This window comes from Excalfactoria chinensis, chromosome 12 (assembly GCF_039878825.1).
Source record: "Excalfactoria chinensis isolate bCotChi1 chromosome 12, bCotChi1.hap2, whole genome shotgun sequence".
NCBI classification, from domain to species: domain Eukaryota; kingdom Metazoa; phylum Chordata; class Aves; order Galliformes; family Phasianidae; genus Excalfactoria; species Excalfactoria chinensis.
In genome coordinates this window covers 16,824,256-16,843,803 of record NC_092836.1, presented here as the reverse complement: position 1 = coordinate 16,843,803, position 19,548 = coordinate 16,824,256, and the positions used below count along the sequence as shown (strand labels likewise).

At 44.7% G+C, this 19,548-nt stretch overlaps 1 protein-coding gene across 1 annotated transcript in view; it reads left to right on the top strand.

The window, feature by feature from the left end:
- The window catches only part of MAPKAPK3 (MAPK activated protein kinase 3), a 39,190-nt gene extending 19,872 nt beyond the window's left edge, over window positions 1-19,318 (top strand). The window contains exons 3-11 of the mRNA XM_072347015.1: window positions 5,492-5,631; window positions 6,401-6,465; window positions 8,567-8,646; window positions 9,225-9,351; window positions 10,871-10,946; window positions 11,118-11,242; window positions 13,209-13,294; window positions 15,970-16,050; window positions 17,530-19,318. Coding sequence (XP_072203116.1) covers window positions 5,492-5,631; window positions 6,401-6,465; window positions 8,567-8,646; window positions 9,225-9,351; window positions 10,871-10,946; window positions 11,118-11,242; window positions 13,209-13,294; window positions 15,970-16,050; window positions 17,530-17,688 — 939 coding nt within the window. The 3' untranslated portion in view covers window positions 17,689-19,318. The remainder of the gene's footprint in view (window positions 1-5,491; window positions 5,632-6,400; window positions 6,466-8,566; window positions 8,647-9,224; window positions 9,352-10,870; window positions 10,947-11,117; window positions 11,243-13,208; window positions 13,295-15,969; window positions 16,051-17,529) is intronic.
- The last annotated feature ends 230 nt before the right edge of the window (window positions 19,319-19,548 follow it).

Below are 19,548 nucleotides of genomic sequence, written 5' to 3'. Positions count from 1 at the left end.
AACCTCTGTGTGCATCATAGCATTGAATGTACAGCCTGTGTTTGGCTCTGCGGTTCGAATAGTTCAGTCTGACACTATGGAGTATTAGAATAGTTGATTTTCTTTATGGGCATGTTTTGCTCATTTTCCAAAGGAAACAACTTTATCAGCATGGTACTGTTTCTGTGTTTTGTGCCTGCCTTGCGTGTGCGAGAGGATACCTCTGGAATGTAAACTGTCCGACTGCTTCACCATTTGAGTTGTTTGCCACATCTCCACTAACATTTATGAACAAAGACAGCTGACCTTTGCAGAATGAATGCCTAGATGCACGTGTAATTACAGAATTAATAGCAGCACGTCTCATTTATTTACCTCAGGTCGCAGAGTCACGTTACCAAGTGCCTGGTTGTGGTTTGGATGTTACTGCCATAAATAACATCTCAAACCACACCAGAGCTGGTGCTTGGGAGCCCTGGCTGATGCACTGCAGGAGAGAGGCTTGGAGCAGAATGCTTACCCAGTGTGTGCTCTCTTGGGATGAGGAGCAGCAGCTCTCAGAGAGCTCAGTTCTCCAGCATGTCCAGCATGTGGACTCTTGCAGAGGAGCACATCTCTGCTGAGCTGTGCTTTGTGTCCTTGCACACCCTGCTCTTCCTGTCTTCCTCTTGAAATGCATGTTTAAGAACTTCCAGCCTTGCATGCCTGTGGGAGGCTGGGCTCAGAGTGTCTGGCATTGAGTGAATGTGCTCCATCCTCTTCATTCTCCCATGCTGGCAAGGCACCAAAGGCCTGCACTGACCTGTGCCATCACAGGGGGTACGCTGCGTTGGGCTTGGAAGATCAGAGAGGAGAGTTAGGTAGAGTAGGATCTCTCAGCACAGGAAATAAACCCTGATGCTCACTAGGCCAAGCAAAAAGCAGAGGTCCCACAGGCACACATGGTGCAGCTGGTGCTGCTGGGCTCAGCTGTCAGCATCGTGCAGCAGCCCACCCCTGGGGCTGGCCGTGGAGCTGAGTGCCGGTGGCAATGACAGCCACAGCTCGGACAGCTCTGCTGGAGTCATGATGACAGGTTCAGCAAAGGCTCCAAGGAGATGCCACTTCTAACAGCTTCAACTGGATTTGACATAAAGGAGGAAGGTCTGGTGATGAGTTTGTACTACCCTGGTTTTATTCCTATAGACTGATGCTCCAGTTCATAATTCTCTCAAAAGTGTGTTGGGTGTTTATTATTTTAAGCAAGAAATCATTGCTTCCTTTGAGCTTTGCATTGTGCATTTCCCTGCTTGCTGGGCTGCCACTGCAAACAGGCACAAGTTTCTTGTTGCTGTTTGACTGACGGGCAGTGCCGATGTGCAAGGAGGAAACCCTGGGTAATTTCAATTCCTTCTGCGTTCAGACACAAAGGGTGGCTTTATCCCTTATGGAGAGCTCTGGAACAGATAAAGACTGTTAACGTTGAATTAATAGATGTGCAAACAATCAGGGCGTAAGAAAAGACAAAATGTCCCAGGCCACAGTGATAGCTCTCTCTTTTTTGGTAGCATATAGGAGGGTAGAGACGAAAGAAATGTTATCCAAGCCTCTTTTTGCCATCAGCTCCTCTGGAATAAAGGCTGTCTTGGAAGAGCTGCTCTGCAGCAAATGGAGTTAAGTTACTGCGCATCAGCGTGAATTGAAATTCATGGGCTTGTTTGTAGGATTCAGCATTTTTTGTAACAGCTACATGGAAAAAAAAAAGAGCAGAAGAAGTCAGGCATTTACCCATATGTGCCTAAGCAGAGGCTTTCTCTACTCAGATAGAAAAATAGAGCTCTGATAAACACACATGTATCTCTGCTGAGGACCCTAAGCACTGGAAGTTTCTTCCATCATTGTTCCTGTTAATGATGGGAAACCTTCCTGTGAGCAGAATAGATTGTAGGGCTGATGAAAGTGATTGTCTATTGAAGGAGATAAGAGTTTAGGGTCTGGAATTGGTGTGGGTGAGAGAAAGATGTGTGTAGCACTGGGTGCTGCCCCAGCACGGTGTGTGCAGTAGGTGATAGCTGAGCCTGTGACAGGTTTAATTCCAGCATCACTCCTGCTTGGAACCAGAGGGAATTGCTGAACTTTGAAATAAATGAAAAAATACGTGCAAGGGTCTGAATTCCTCGTGTGGGGAATGGAGGGCAGGTGTAATAGTAGCATCTCATCTACGCTAGTGCTTGTGAAGAGGGAAAGTCACAAAGCAGTCGCTGCTGCCTGCCCTCAGCCTGCCCCATGCCTCTGCCTATGGGTATCTTCTCTGCTGTTATGGCTTCAGAGTCCAGGAAACACAGCTCTCTGGAGCCCTTAGAAGGCTGTTTCCTGTATAGATCAGTCTATTGGGTTACGAGGGTTCCTGCTCTCATTCCTTGCTTACACAATGCTGAATCAATGGAGAAGCAATTAGAAGCTACTGTGTCACTTTTTGGTCTCTCTCCTTTGATTTCCCCCCTCCCATCAAGAAGTTCTGCACAGGCAGAAATCACACAGCACTCGCCTGTTAGGCTGCAGTTCTGAAGTTTGGCTTGGTAGACACTCACTGACCTGAGTGGGGCAGCTCCATCTCAGCCCTGGATTTTATGGATGAGTGGTGTGTGGACTGGGGTTGGGGCTGTAGACTCTCTTAAATGCATCTCTGATATGGAACAGTGGGGATCTGGGGGATGGGGCATTTTTTTGGGGCTTCCTTGATATGGAGTCGAGTTGGCTCATGCTGCTGCCTATGGGATCATATCACAACTCAGCTGTGCCATGTGGGAGCTCTGGGGGAGACTGGAGTTCCTCTTCCTTCAAACCATGGCATGAACCAGCAGTCCCAGAAGACTTTCTGAAGCTCTGGGTTTGTCAATGACTCCCTCAGCTCTGTTGTAGATTGTCAGAGACCTGGGCACAGTGGTACCACGGCTGGCACAGCCATAGGAGCAGGCTGAGGACTCTCTTCATCCTCAAGAAGATGGCAGTATTTACAGTTTTGCTACCTCAGCTCGGATTTCAGGCTGTTTCTGAACCATCACCTCCATTCTGTAGAAATGTAACCTTCAGCCTCGCCTGGCTTTCATTGTACAGGTGTCTGCATCTGTGAGACCTTTTAAAAGATGGAGATTACAGCTTCCAGACCTAGATATGAGATTTAATTTATTTTTAAGGCTCAGAAGGAGAAATCCAAAGGTTAGTGTTTGATTGATGCATCAGACGTCGCTTGGCTTCTGGCACATTTTGGTGTGTGTGCCCTTCCTTTTGCTTTTCCTTTCCTCTGCTTTCCAGGTGTCATTTTGACATGGGTACATCCAAGCTTGGCACCGAGGGGTACATGAAACCTGCTTGTAGGAATAGAGAACAGAAGCTGCGGATCCTCATGTATCCAAATGCCTCATAAAGGCACTTTAGAGAGTGGGAATTCAATTCAGAGATGTAATTTTCGTTAGCGCTCAGTACAAACATGAAAACTGTCTCTGCACACTGTGCAAGTGCCAGGTACACAGATTACAGTGTGATTAACATTAGTAGAGATAATGGTTATGTCTAATTAACAGCACAGGAAAGGTGAGGAGGGTTGTGAAGCGTCCTGCTCAGGACTGGCACTGATCCAGTCACGTCCAAGCAGTAAATTGCCTCATGCTTTTCTGAGTGGCCTGGTTAGTCCTGAGGGCGTTGGAGCGATATTGTTGCACGTGTCATTGAGTGAACCTTTGAGGAGCCCTGCAGGCACCAGCCCAGGCTCAGAAGGGCAGAGAGGAAAATGCTGATGGACAGCCCCATGAGCTGGAACACAGCGGCTGGGAAGGGAAAGCTGCTGAATGGGCTGGGGGCTGAAAAGTATAGCAGGCGAGCTCAGGGTTGTTAATGGGCTTTTTGTCCAAATTGGAGCCATCTCTTTTTTTAGGAAGTTATTTGTGTTGGAAATCAGGCCATCGCTTGGGCTGGAGCAGGAAGGAAGAGGCGGATAGCAAGTGATCTCAAACGGGTGTGCTCTGGGTGCAGAGTGACAGCTGTGGAAGAAGTGGGTTGGCTGCAAGGACATTGCACTTGGCAAGAAAGCTTGTTTAGCCACTTACACCACGGAGAAGCTGGCAGCACACTGGGGCTGTGGAACCCGTGAGGCTGAGCTGAGCTGTCCTGATGGGGAGCACCTGCTCGGGCAGCTCATCCCTTCCTCCATCACAAAAGCACAGCAACGTGTGCCCACAGCACTCATCACCTTCTCCCCATTCCCAGCCTGGAGGAGAGGAGAATCCCTTTACATTCTGCCCAGGGGTCTGCCAGCAGTTTGTGCAGTGGCACGGCTGTGTTGCTGTGCCTGCTTTGCTGCAGGGATGTTGGAGCAGCAGAGGGGGATAATCTCTTTATCCAAGTAGTGCAAATTGCCTACATTGGAGTCAGTACAGAAACTAGAATTTGTGGCTTCCTTCCTGTGACCTTTAAATCGTGCTTCTGTATTCCAAGAGGTGCCCGAGACACCGTTTGAGCTCAGCAATTGGATGGGAAAACGATCTCATTTTCCTGAGCTGATTTTTAGGTCCCTAATGACAGGTTACGTGTTAATACATGTTTTCAGCAGTTAGCATGCAGTTGTGTTTTGACTGGGGCCTGATAGCAAACACAAGAAGAGCTCCAGGCTAATGCCAGATAGTGCAGCAGTTTTTGTTTGCCTGCTTGAAAAGAGGCCCCGCACAGTTGTTTAATCCTTTTTCTAAGGTGACTAGATCAGAGGTATTTCTCTACTCTTTCAGTGCGCTGGATGATGCTTTGTATAGCACCCGTTGTGTTGTTGCTCCATCATTACAATGATTATTTCCACGGGGTATGAAGTACCAAACTCAAATCACAGCTGTAATGTGTAGGGAAGGGACTTGTTTTTCATGTGCGAGGTTCCAGGATGGGAAAGATGAGCTCTTTGGGCTCCCTTCCAGAGATTAACGCCTTTAAAATAAACCGGCCTTGCATGTGACAGGGAGAGAAGTTCAGACGTTTGATATTCAAAAGGCCGTTCTGACCCTGGTGCTGTGAGAAGTTTGTGTCGGGTTTAAGGAACAAATTCCCAGTCTGTATGAAAATTCTGGGTGTCTTCAGTCTCTAAACCGTGAGGGTTTGCACTGCACCTGGAAGACTTTTCTCCCAGCATCTGGGGGGCAGGTTGGAGGGTCATTGTCCTCATTGTACTTAGCAGGGGGAACAGAATGAGAGGATCCAGGCTAACAGATGCTTTTACTTGGAAGAAAGCGTTATGCAGCCTTTTGGTGCTGTTACCTGCTAAGGCTTTGGGCTTAGCTATGTGTGAGCATACTTCATTTTCCTTCTGTTGAAAGCAGATGTCCTGAGAGCCATCCCTAAGGCGAAAGCTGGGAGGTGGCTGAGGGCAAAGCTGGGTAGAAGAAAAGTGATCCTTGGCACCATCCTTAAACTCAGAAACTGACTGTTTATGTACCAAATTAAAGCCGAATGATACAAACTGATGCCATTGCTTTCTTCTGTTTCTTTACAGCTCCTGTATGACAACCCAAAAGCTCGTCTGGAAGTAGAATATCACTGGCGGGCATCGGGTTGTCCCCACATTGTCCACATCCTGGATGTTTATGAGAACATACATCATGGAAAGAGATGCCTCCTCATTGTCATGGAATGGTATGGACTAACAGCGTTGCTCTTTGAGGGGCTGAGGGGAGCAGGGAGAGAAAGCTTTGGCTTAGAAAAGAATGAAGTGAGCTTCCTCAGCAGCTCAAGTTTTGTTTGGGCAGCGAGCCTGTTTTTGTCCCTATAGAACCTGTAGGTAAATGTACAGCTGCTCCAGCCAACTTCTGCAACAGGAGAATGAAGAGCCTTAAGCACAACACATTTTTCTTGTGCTCTGACAACTATCCTTATGAAAGCTGACCAGTTCATATGGTCTTGAGAGAGATGTCTGTACAAATATGATGTACTTTGCCTGGATTTTCAGCTACAAGTCCTATGATCTGATGGGATCATTTTTATTCTGTTTTGACTATAACTTTTCCTACTGTCTCCGTGATCTGTAACACCACAATGGTGTCTTCACTAGAGACAGATTAACAACATTTTTTCACTACCTTTGATTCCTATTTTCTCCTGCTCTCATACAAAGCAGCCTCCTTTTGCCAACGTATCTGACTTCCCAGCTGTGTGTGTCGTGTTCCTTATGTCAGTGTGCGTTAAACAGAAAGCATCAGAACTCCTTGGTTTTGCTTTGTTTTCTACTTACTCTGTATCACTGTAGCTTTATGTGTTGGTTAGAAGCACTGCCATGGGAGGTGGTCTGTAATCTCTTCTAATCCATTCCTGCCGTGGTTCACAGATGCGAAGTCAGGTGTTAATTCAGTCTTTCCTGCTCACCTAAGGTGCTTCTGTTGTTGTTTCTGTGTGTTCTTTGTTTCAGCATGGAGGGAGGAGAGCTGTTCAACAGGATCCAGGAGAGAGGAGACCAAGCTTTCACCGAGAGAGGTGAAAAACCACAAGTTTAAAGTCTGTGACAAATTGCTTCTCTGCTTTGTCCCCCCGCTCAGCTTTCTCACAGGATTTTTTCCCTTTGGTTTGATTTATTCATTTTTTTTCTTGGTAGGTTTTTGTTTATTTATTTTCGGTTCTGTAGTAATGAGTTACTTCTAAAGTTTCTTGTAAATTAGAAGTTACCAGACTGTGCCAAGTTCAGGCACAGCGTGGATGGTTAGAGGAAAAGTCCTAATACACATTTGCTCAGCTGTTTCAATGATGAGCCCCCACAGCCTCTATTACTCTTTGCCCTGGTCTCCTGCCAGACCACCTCCAGCATCAGCTCAGCACCTGCTGTGATTTTTATTCTGGCTGTCCCTTAAACAACAACCGCAGCTATACTGTCAGGTGGGGAATATAATGAGCAAATCACATCTGATGAAACATCTCTTATTCAAGGGTTTTAAAGTACTACTCGAAAGGAAGAGTTATTAGCCATGCTGTAAACAAGCCTCCTCATGTATAATAGGGACTGTGTGCATGCTTAAAGACCTGCTATAGGAGCCAGTGACAGAGCTTACAGTAGAGGACTCTTGCTTTTTTTACTGTCAGTGTTAATCATTATTTGCTGAGTGCTACAGGTGTGCTTGAATGTGGTTCTTCTTGCCCATTCACAACAGATGAGATTATTTCTAATCAGGAGTGAAAATATTAGTGTTTGTAACTGACATCCTGACAAAATGATCTGAAGAGGAACAATTTATACCTGAGCTTGTGTTTTAGAAGGCTGCTATAGAGGTCGGGCTATTCTTGAACCTTTGTGTTCCCATGTTTCCTGGCCTGGGATGGATCCTTGAACTGATATGAGTGTTGTGTGGGAGAATGAGTGTTTTCAGACACTTTATTTGTTCCTCTAAAATACAAGATTCTGGGGAGGAAGCTGTTCTGATGGTCCTTAGTGCTACACGCAGGATTTTTTCTACGTGAAACAGCATTGTGTAATATCCTACGTGTTTCCTCAGAAACTCCATTTGGGAGTGTTAAGGCAAAAATAACCTTTCATTCGTTCCTGAGCTGAATAAGGCCTGTGGCACTGGAGTCCCCAGGTTCGCTGGCCATTTATTCATCAGCCACAGCTCTCCATTAGAGCCAGACTTCTCAGCCTGTGCCAGGCAGGGGGAAGTTTTGCACAGCTTTCCCTGGAGGAGATGTGGAGCTTTGGCTTTTCTGGTTGTTCTTGCCTGCAATTGCATAATTTCAATCCAAAGTGATGTGAAAATGACTTCCAGGTTACGGTACAATGATTTCTCTTTTCCCTCTCACTGCTGCAGCTGAGGTTCCTACCTGTGCAGAAAAGAGCAGCAAATTGAAGTGGCTATTTCTGTTTCCCTGTTAATGAAGATGTAATATAATGCTCATTTGCTACAATGGGAACGTCACACCTCCCTGCTCTGAAACTCTCTGTGTGTAACTGAACTCATCCAGATCTTGAGTACTGCTCTTGCAAGGCAGCTCACCAGCCAGAGAATTTACCTCTGGGGGATATACAAGTTAGGTTTTAGAAACGTTTGGTAGCGGGAGCTTTGGGCTCTGCAGACTTCATTTCTTCCAAGGAAAGCACATAAAGACAGCGAGCAAAAAGCTGTGAGCTGTCCTCAAATTCGTATATTGTAACATTGCTCTACTTCCAGAAAACCTGTGAGATCCTCCCGCTACCCCTGAACCAGAAGCTGAAAGTTAAACTTTTATCTAGGATAAGCAAGGCCATGTCTTGAACTACCAGAGCTGCATCCCGGCTGGGAGTTGCTTGTGTATCTTTCTCTGCTTTTCCAGTGAGCAAATTAAAGCACAAATTTCCAAGCTCATAAAAAGCAGAATTCTCAACTGTTCGGTTGCAGTGCCTGCTTGGGAGGAGGGCTGAGCAGCCGGGGATGGGGGGGTATGGTTGCCTGCAAAACCAAAACACAGCTGTTAGGGCTAATTTTAGATTTTCTAGTCTTGATGCTAGCCATGTATTCCAGCAAGCTGTTTGTAAGTCATAAGCATTCCCCAGCATGTCCCTGTGTTACGGTGGGAATGTTAATGTGATCTTTCTCTAAAATTGTATTTATAGAGGCCTCTGAAATAATGAGGGACATCGGTACAGCCATCCAGTATCTGCATTCGATGAACATTGCCCATAGAGACGTCAAGGTGAGGTCTGAAGGTGTGTGGTCAGGAGAAAAGAATGCTGGGTGGAAAAAATAGATGGGCGGTGGTGGTTTAAATAGAACCAGGAGTACAAATAGATGATCTAAGCGTTCCTTTTCCTCTGCCAGTGTGAGAGGGGATTTGTTCACAACTGGATCACTTCTAGTCCAAGGTCAAAATGTTCGTGTGTGTTAATGCTTTCCAGTTGTGTAGGGAATGCAGGGGGATCTGGGTGACAGTCTGACGGTTAACTGAAGAAGTTGGAGTCGAGTCAATTAACAAGAAAATGACGCTGCCTGAAGTGAACTTCCACTAGGTGCTGTGCCTTTATCTGCAGCCTTTATCAGTTACTATTTGTTTTCTGAATTGTACTTGCCTTGCAGCAAAGGGTTCATGAAGTTTCTGTGGATGCTTCTGTGTGTTTAGTTGGCAGGAGAACTGACATTGTTTGGTGTTGCTGAGGGGATGTGAGGTAAAGAGGGGATCCAAATATTGGTGGTGATCAAGGCAAGCAGGAGTGGTTTGACTGCACAGGCCTCTCTTCATTGCCCTGCTTATCCTTTCTGTTGGTGATCTTTCAGCCTGAAAACTTGCTTTACACGTCAAAAGAAAAGGACACTGTGCTTAAACTCACAGACTTCGGCTTTGCCAAAGAAACCACTGTACAAAATGCACTGCAGACCCCCTGTTACACTCCTTATTATGTGGGTGAGTCATCCAAAATGCATTTATTCTGTGTTTCTCGTTCCTCCTGCTATGGTGGGTCTGTAGGCTGTAGGAATGGGTGGCAGATCTTCTCCTGTGGATGGAATGCAGAGAGGGAGCCTGCAGAATTTAAAATGGCATCCAGCCCTTCCCAAAACTTAGTCTGGGTCCAGTTCAGTCCTCATCCTTTTCTTTCTTGGTAGGAAAGAGACTTAACAAGGGGTGCAAATAAGGATCAAGGAGAGGAAATGTTTTGCTTCTGATTACATTGAAGTAAACCTGATGTTTCCTCTGGATGATGCAATAATAGTCATAACTTGAACTCAGCTTCATATTTATTTGGGTGTTTCCCTGCAAAACTTCCCATAGCTTAACTAACGCAATAAGAAATCGGGGAGAGCACTCCATCAGCTGTAAGGCTTCTTAAAGATGGCAAACAGAGAAAGCAATAATAAAAGACCAAAACGACTTAATCACAGCTGAATTTTTGCCTGCATTTTGTCCAAAGCACTGCATAATGAATGCCACAGCAGACTGTGCTCCGTGCACTCATTTCAGAGTATGTCCTTTTTGGTCTCTGAGTTAATAGTCATTCACCATATGGTACGACTGAGGCAGTCTGTGCTTGGAATTTCTTTGGAGGAGAAAGAGCTTAATCTCTTAGAGTTCCCTTCTTCTATGTAGACATTGCCTTGTTTTTGTAATGGAAGATGTTGCTACTCGTTTGTTAGCAGAAACCTACCATAGCAGTAGTTTTTTTTCCTGGCACTTTCTTCTTTGTTCTCTTAAACTGAGATTAGTGATAAAATGTTAAAGAATTTTCACATCCGTGTTTTTCTGCCTCTATATTTGTATGTAAACAGGCTGACATTTCCCTTCTCAGCGCCTTATTGGTTTGGTTTTTAAATAAACCAGCAGGATCGCTTGTACATTTAGAGATTCTTTTCATACAAACTCAGCCTCCCCGCCAGTTCAACTGCTCAGGGGATGTGTGGGGGGGAAACATCCCCCTGAATGCATCTCTGTAAAGTTTTGTTGCTTAGGGAAAGATGCAGTGCTGTGGAAGCCAAAGGAAAACGCAGTGCTTTGTAAAAAGCCAGCCGTTCCACCTAGGTACTGTTCAAAATGTTATCACTGCTAAGCAGGTCCTTTCTGTTCTGATTTCTGGAACATATGCTCAGGCCTCTTTCAATGCTATGTCTCCCTGTACACATTTAGCTGTAGCTCCTTCTGCTTGTCTGAAATCTTAGTACTCTCTTGAGCAGAGAGACAGTAAGGTGAAGAGTATAGGGCGTTTTGCCAGCTCCATTCCTCCTCTTTAAAGCTACAGAGCTGTGTTTGGGAACTTGTCAATAGAAAATACCACATTTTAACTGCAGTTTGTTGTGGTGTACGGGTGTTCTTTTTTTTTTAAACGCCTCCCATATTTATTGTTGAATTATGCTGCTACTTATAATGCAATGGAAACAAGAGGAATTACCTGGTACTCTCTTAATTTCTGTGTTTTTTCTCAATTCTTCAGCCCCAGAAGTCCTCGGTCCTGAAAAGTATGACAAGTCGTGTGACATGTGGTCTCTGGGTGTCATCACGTACATTCTGTAAGTATTTAAAGAGTCCAGACTAACAGAAATAACCAATGTTGTTAAATCTGTTAAATCTGCGTTTACAAGTAGTCAGTCAGATCACACAACCTTCAGAAGAATACAAGCCTGCACTGGAGCTTCTAAGAGCTTTCCAAACTATAAAGCTCCTTTTGTTCATTCTTACAGCCTGTGTGGGTTCCCTCCGTTCTACTCAAACACTGGGCAAGCTATTTCTCCTGGGATGAAGAGAAGAATTCGAATGGGGCAGTATGGGTTTCCCAATCCAGAATGGGCTGAAGTGTCAGAAGAAGGTAAGAATGCTCAGTGCCTGTGATGTGTACAGTGTCGTGCAGTGGAGAAGTGTTCACATAGCCCTTTTTCTAAGAACCTGATTTAATTCATTATTATTATTATTATTTATTATTAGTTTTTTTGTTTGGTTGGTTTTGTAAGGTAATAGAGAGGACTTGGAATTGAGACACTAGCCAGCAACCAAAGCACTATAGAAAGTAAATGATGACTGAAAACTTTCTTTCAAATCCAGCTAGTGCTATTGAAAGCCTGAGTTAAACCCTCAGGAAACAAAAGTACATAATCCTGAGAAAGGGGATTGTCAGGGCAGCTGTAACGCAAGCTAAATTGGAAGAAAGGCAAACTCTGTAAAGAGCTCATTGAGCCTTTGTTGTCCTTGGTGATACAGCCAGCAAGGTTGGCAACTTTTTATGCTAGCTCTTTGCGATGTGGCAGCTTGCCAGCCACCACTTAAATCAAGGTCAGCAATTTATTTTGTATAAGATATTGACCAAAACCTGCTGCTGTCCAGCTGCGACCTGAATGGGCTCAAACCGGTCCTGAAAGTGGATGGTTTTGATTCTGTTATTCTGACAGTCTCATAACCTGGAAGTCTCAACTGCCCATCGTAGAGAGAAGGGTCAAACATTTCTGAGCACATCTTCTTTCTAACACAGCCCTTTTTTCTATTGCTGTTAACATCTTGTCACATCTGCCACTAAAGCACTAATAAGTTATCCTGGAAGAATACTGCGACTGTGGCACTGTAACCCCTCATGACCGAATGTGCAGTATGAACTACTGCACCTTGGCAGAGAGGGTGTTTAATTTGTGGGTTTCTGGCTTAATGTTTGGTCAGTATTGGATTTTGTTCATGTTATAGTAGTTATTGTAATGCTAGCAAAGCTTGATCAGAAAACATTTGCTTGGAAAATGTGTAGAGTTTCCAAATGCTGGCCTCAGTGAAGTTCTCTACCTTTGAACCTATTAATGTTTGGCTAGCTTATAGGCATTCTTTTAGGCTGCTTCTTTTTGCCCTCCTTTGTCTGGTTCTGTCATCATTTCCTTTGTTTTTGATCATCCCTGTAGCATGTTGTCTTTGGAGGCTACTTCTGAATTTCCCACCAGCTTCCTGTAATCAGTGGGTTCTGTTTATGGTTTCCTCCTTTTTAGAACCTCGTAGATTTTAGACTCCAGGTACTCTCTCCTGTACATTGTCTTTGTGGCCTCAGTCATTAAAGTCCCAAACTTCTATCACGGGCCCTTCAAAGCACACAGTCAGCTTTCATTGAATGCTGCTAAAAGAACATATTCAGAAGTTTTCCTAGGTTCCCCCAAGGAAGTTATGATTCTTTCTGAGTAACGTCCCTTGGATGCAGTGTCTCCTGTCTGTCCACATTACTGAATCTCTTGCTCAAACTCTTGCCATCTCTTATCTCAGTTACAGAGTTAGTACCTCTTGCTTTGGCCAGTGCTGTGTTCACAGAAAGCTGATGTAAAGTCAGTTTCTGTAACCCATTTCTTTGACTTTGTTGTCTTTTTAGTGGCCTCTCAGTTGTCAGAGCAGTTTATTGTCTTTGTCTTCACAACTAGTTTTTGTCTTCTGTCACTTCTCGAAACGTCAGCTTATGCATTCACTCAGCCCGTAGTGCTAGGCTTGTTGCTTTATTTTAAACTGGCAGCTTTATGCTCCTATCTTTCTCTTTTTCTCAAGTTCTTCCTCTCATGACTGTTGGTTTTGTGAAGCAGACAGCATGCATGGAATCCTTTGTCTTTCCTTCTTTTCAGTTTGGGATATTTTCATGTTCTGCCTCTTCAGGCGTAATAACCTCCCACACGGTATATGGCTTCTTAACTTGGAGGCAGTAATAGCGTTTTGAGTTCTGAGAAATGACCTTTCTTCATTCAGCAGGTCTTTGTGTTCTCAAGGTTTTTTTGGGACCGCAGTAGTAGACTACAACACACTATGTTGGTCCTGTTTTTCAGCCAAACAACTGATTCGCCACTTACTGAAGACTGACCCAACAGAGAGGATGACAATTTCCCAATTTATGAATCACCCTTGGATTAACGTGAGTTTCATGTAGCTTTTTGCAAGAGAGCAAGATGAATTCTTGCATGCAGAGCTTACGGTGTAGCTCCACACATAGCACAGCAGGAGAAGGACAATTATTGCTCATAACTTAATTAACCTACTATACCCTTCCCAGAAGGGCACCTGCCTGTAGAACCACAGTTCTTCTTCGTGTTACCAGAGGACACACAAAGAGAGACACCCACAGTAGCATCCTTGGAAGCAGAAGCAAAATGTAGCTATATCTTCTGTGAGCAGGCAGTTGCTGTTGACTGCAGCACATACGCGTGTTACTCCCTTTAAAAATACATAAAAATAAACTGTACTTACCTCATCGGTGCAGGATTTAGAGAGAGCTATTATTAGTGGTCTTAGGCACCATTGTGCATAGCTGTGTTAGCGTGAACAGAGTCTTATGTTTAGTGGGAATTCTCATCCTTGGCAGAGCCTGGGAAGTGCCTGGGGGGAGGAACAAGGTTTTGGGCTTAGTGCCCTGTAAGAGATTACCAGATAAGGTGCTACACGGAGCTATTATTGGTCTCGGTTCAGGTTTCATTCTGTAACATGATTGGGTTTATTTTTCTTTTTTTATCTTTTTATTTATTTATTTGTTTGTTTATTTTGGGGATGGTGGGAGATGGGTAGCAGTTCATTTAATTAATGCAATAGCTTTTCAAATGAGAGACAAGAATCCCATCACTTAATCAGGCTGAGTTTCAGAGTATCGTCTCCGCTCCATAGGTATCACTCAAGGTAATCAAAGCAATAGCTTATAGTTCTCATACTTGTGCCTAAAAGGAGGACCAGGCGTGTTTCTTACTGCCCCAAAAGTCATCAGCCAGGAACAAAACAGCTTGCACTGTAAATGCTCTTTTCTCCTTTAGTCCTTTCTCTGTCTTTGCTGTTTCTCAGGAGGGAGGGGCAGAAAAAAATCGTGACTTATAGTCAGCATTTCTGTAGTGCTTGTCTGAATATCTCAGAGCTCTTAGACTCATATGGTAACGTAGAGACACAGCATCCTGATGAAGCAGTTAGATGTCTTCATTTAGCTGAGGGAGCTGAGAAATTGAGATTACAAAGAGTCTGTAAAACTGGAACAGAACCTGGGCAATCTTACGTGGTTGTTTTTTTTTTTTCTAGCCAAATAAAAGTGTAATTACTGTAGAGAATGAATACCTCTAGCTTAAGTGTTTGAAGGCTGGAGAAAAGGAGGTGTTCCAGAAGTCAGCAGGCGATGAATTTCACAGAATGAGTGCCTAATAGCTAAGGAAGCTACCACCTACAGCAACACATGGTACTCGAAATGTTCCTATAACCAGTTAATGAGGAGGAGATTGGAGACGGAGTCTATGGAGTGCTGCACCAAAGAGCTGTGCTCAAATACCATTCCTGGAAGAACACTCTAGGAGCAGCAGATTCACGTTTTTTCACTGAACCTGTTGTTCCCATGCGGCGGAGGAAGGGAAAGTCCAACACAACTAATGTCTGTGTTCTTCCTTTTCTGTTGCTAAGTCTCTATGTAGGAACACAAATAGGGAGATGCCTCTCACAAGCAGCAATACAGTCTGTGTCTCTCCTAGATGGAGGATATAATGCTCTAGTTAGCTTCTAGGTGAGATTTGTTCAACAAGAAGCAGTTGACAGCAGGTAGGAGGGAGCCTTCAGCACCTGTTCAGGGGCACCACAAAAGCTGATCTGTTTCTTTTCCATTTCCCTCCCCTACCCCTGCCAGCTGGGGCCCTTTTCCAGAGGACACAGGAGTCCAGAGTTCTGCTTCCCCTTCTGTGGCTGTTGCAGAACTCGATACAGCGAAGCTGTTGGCTGGTGGGGTGTGAGCACTGCTTCCAGCAGGAGGCTCATTTTGCAGTGATGTATACAGTGATCTCCTCAGGCTTTGCTGACGTGCAGCTACCTGCAGCACAGGATGCCACAGCAGTAGACAGCAAGTTTGCATGGGAAAACATGGGGAAGATAGACAATCAGAATGAAGTGATGCTTTGGTTTATGGTCTGGCAAGGAATATTTCTTGCTGAATTTAGCTAGGAAACTGTGCTTGAGAAATGGAAACTTGTTTTAATTTAAAATATCTACCAATCTGCCATGTCAAGTGAACATAGATCTCAATTTTGTGTGGAAGAGCATTGCAAGCAATGCGCTCATTTTCTTCTCTACTGTGCCAGAATAATGAATCAGTACTTTGAAAAAGAGTACAGTTTCTTCTTTTGGGCACATTTATGATCTGGTGAACTGCTAATCTCTGTGAAGGTATTTTCAAGACAAAAAAATCCCCTACTACAAATCCTAGAAGCTAAAGGTCAAGTTAAGCACTTGAAAACAATTAATGAGCAGTGAAATGGCAGTTGTTAAAGATGGAAAATGTGCATAAAAAATTACCCAACCCAGGATTATTGACTGAGCTGGAAGAGAGCAGAGTGGAAGGAACTCAGAGTTGCTTTCTCTCTCCCCATGTTCTTTACTGATGCTGTCTCATGGAGACCACCTTGCACATGCAAGCTGTTGTGTATTGTCTTGTGGAGTGATGGGAAGCATGAATGATGGGGGCACTGAGGGATGTTAGATAAAGTTTCATGTCCTCCATACGCATAGAAGAGCTCTCACTTCCTAAAGCTGAGTTTGCAGAACCCATTTTTTGGTGCTTTTTGCTTTTCTCAGAGATCGATGGCAGTGCCACCAACACCTCTCCACACTGCACGGGTCCTGCAAGAGGATAAGGACCACTGGGATGAAGTAAAAGTGAGTCAGATGTTTCCTGTGGCCGTTCAGATGAGAGATTAGATGGACTCTTTTCTCTGTGGATGCTCATTTCCTTGGAGGTTATGGTTATTTTGATACAACTATGCTAAGCAATAGGACCTTAAAAGCAGTCCTAGTCAGAAGAATAGTGTGTATGATAACTGTTTAAGCAAGAAGAATGCTATCTGAGCTCCGCCTGACAGCCTTACAGCTGTGCAAAATACCAACAAAGGAAATGCTTATGATCAAAGGTTTTAATGATGCTACCTGCTGAGCCGCTGTATGTAGCACAGAGGAGAAGGGACAGTTTGGAGTTCATTATGGTGAAGTGAAGGATATGATGAAAATGGAGGGGGACAGGGTGGGAGGCGGGGTTGGGCTGCGTTCTATTTTTCGACTCTGTTCTTGTGTTGTAAAACAACATGAAATAACCTCAGCCTTGCCTTGTTCTGACAGTTTTAGTCAGGAGGAGGGAGAAAAGAAAGGAAAAACGTATCTGTCTTTCCCTGCATCGAACCAGGTGCCTCACCTGCAGTTTGTACTGATGGCACTCGAATGCTTCCTGCAAAGTGCCACCATACGGCAGACTAGAAGTTGTTTGCGAGCCTTAACTCTTTCCTGCTGGCCTTTTTCAGGTTGCCACATCGTTACAATTAATTCTGAACTTTCCGCACTTATAATACCTGGCATTTTGCTAATTGCATCGTTCCTTTAAGGTATTCCACTGATTGCTGGTGTTATTTAAATCAGCAGTGCGTAGCCTCAGCAGTTCAGCTGCATTATGACAAAATTTCATAGGATCTGGGCAATAGGCGCCTCCCAAGTCGAAGGAATCCAGTTGATATTTTCTCTTAGGCTTCTTCACTTCCTTGAGAACTGAAGTTTGTGCTCTGTGCAGGTCCCGGAGGTTGCTGGCATTCCTATAATATTGAAACTTTTCTCCTTTTCCGTACTAAATGCATGGGCACTCACTGACTTAAGCTGCGAGCAAAAATCTGTTCTATTAAAAAGTTTAAGATTTGCCAGCACTTCAATGCTATTCCAAGCTAAGTCGCATGCATTTGAAGCGCACACTTTTAAGTAACTTTGTGCGGACTCTTTATTCTGGTTCCTGCTAACCTACTTTAGTGCAAGGAGAGCAGTGCACTGACTCTGTTAAGAGAAGCCTGGATTTAGCAGCTGCTGAAGGCCTAGAGCCAGGCAGTAAGTAACGCTGGGCATAGGGATATGGTGGAAATCAGGCCAGCAGAGCGTGGTCCTGTGTACCCACATGTGAAACACCGAATAGTTCCTCCTTGAAAGAGTCCATGAGTAGAATGAAGCCTTTAGTCATAGTCCAGTGCAGTAGAAAGGGTTTAGTTATCCCTGGCTGAAGCTTAACAGAGTTCTTTCTGTGCATTCATTACCTAGCAATAGCACAGGGAGGCTGTGCTCTCTCTGCCTCAGGGTGTTCAAGTGATTGAATTCTTTGGTTTCCAGGAGGAGATGACCAGCGCTTTGGCTACCATGAGGGTGGACTATGATCAGGTGAAAATTAAAGACCTGAAAACATCCAACAACCGCCTCCTGAACAAACGCCGCAAGAAACAGAAGCAGTCCGGCACGTCTTCTGCAGCCCCGGGGTGCAATAACCAATGAGAAGAGAAGCCAAGGACCTGTGGGTGGAGGGTAAATGTGTTAAAGGGACAATGAATGGACAATGAATGGACAATGAATGAGTACGATCAGCTCAGCTGACTGAGTACCACGAACTGACAGAGACTGCAAAGAGGGAGCAGGGGGAAGATAACATTTTTGTATCTTGAATCAGGGCTTTGCTTATAAAGGCTGCTTTAAATGAGATGATTCTGTTTATTGCTAGGGAAGGTATAACGATACCAGAAATACTACGAGGTTTTGTTTTGGCTTTAACTGTGTTGGATGAGTGGAGAGAACAGGAGGCAGACTCAGCATGCTTGTGTGCTGAGGCTTTAATAGCCATCTATAAGAGTAACTTCGGCTGCCATTTTAAAACTCGGGAATAGAAGAAATGCCAAGTGTTCCACTTGAAGTGTTGTAGGAGTTCAAATGTGAGTACTGAAAAAGGACAGAAATACCAATGCTTTTTGTATGAGTAGCACAGGCGCAGTCCTACTCTGGGTGTATGGACAGCATTTCATGCTAGAATAGATAAGAATAGTCAGTGTTTCCAAACGCATCTCCTATAGCTGCAGAATCTCATCTGAGCAGTGAGCAGTTATTCCTGTTGTAGGAAAAAACGCATCCATACATTTCCATTTTCACAAGGTCTTCGTGTAGTCTTACGTAATGATTTGGGTTTGTTGTGGCTTTTCCTCTAATCATGTGTTCATTTTACAAACATAAGCATTATGTTGCATCTATGCCACTGTCAGGATCCCTCTCTTGTGGTGTTTCTGATTTAAACAGTACTTCATGCCAAGAGTTTTAATTAGGATTTAATTAGTCGCAAGTGTACTGCCGAGAATACTGTGGTTCCTCTTGGATTCAGGGTCCAGGCTGGACATGAACTGTGTGAGAGACTGCTCTAGAAGAGCGACTTCTGAAATTCAAGGAAGAAATGGCACCTTCTGTGAGTAGACCCCAGTGTGTGCCAGCATCCCTTCCAGCCATTACCTCCAGATCCTGTGCCTGAGATGTGCTCATCCTTCCCAATTTGGGGGTGTTGGGGTTGGTTTGTTTCTTGGGAGCAAAGAGGGAGAGGCTGCTGCTTTATTTGTGATGTTCTGACAGTGTTTCTGGATCCAAAGATTTCCGTCACCTGTGGGAAGCCACCTTTAAGGATATACAGGTGGTTTTTTTTTACTGTTCTAATTCTTGTTCCATCGTATCCCAGCCCTGGTTTGCTAATTTGTTTTACTTCCCGATCACAATATTTTTCTCTCGCTATCTGATGTAGGGCTTTTTCAGTTGAGGTAAAACAAACGCTTGTAAAAGTATTATCAGAGCCTAGAATGAAAATTACACGCTTCCAGTGATGCAGGCGAAAGCTGCTGTGTGGTTGGCATGGCAGTGCTGTTGTGGTGATAGCCTGAGAAGAAGGTTAAAAGGGAAAGGAAAACGGGGCTCCGGGGAGGGCCTGAGGGTCAGATCTGACTGCGGAGTGGGTTTGTTACAAAGATCTGCTCAAGGCTTCCGACCCTTTCTGGAGAGTCCCGTTTTCCATCTTTCAGCATTGGACGAGGCCTCCATTCTTCTGTGTTCAACTAGAGTTTTATAAACTGATTTTAATAAACCACGTTCCCGGATTCCCCTTGTCATCCCTGCTTTTATTGATGCTGTTCCTATTGCCTTGTGAGGTCTATGGAACCCTCCTTCACACAGGTGCGGCCTCTGGCTCCGCGGCGCCCCCTGCTGCCCCCAGCTGCTCCGCGCTCACACCCCCCGGCAGCACCGGCGACGTTTCGGTCCCGGTGTCCCACCTGCTCCCATCCCGGAGCTCTTCTGGCTGCGTTCACACACGTTATAAACGGCCCTGGT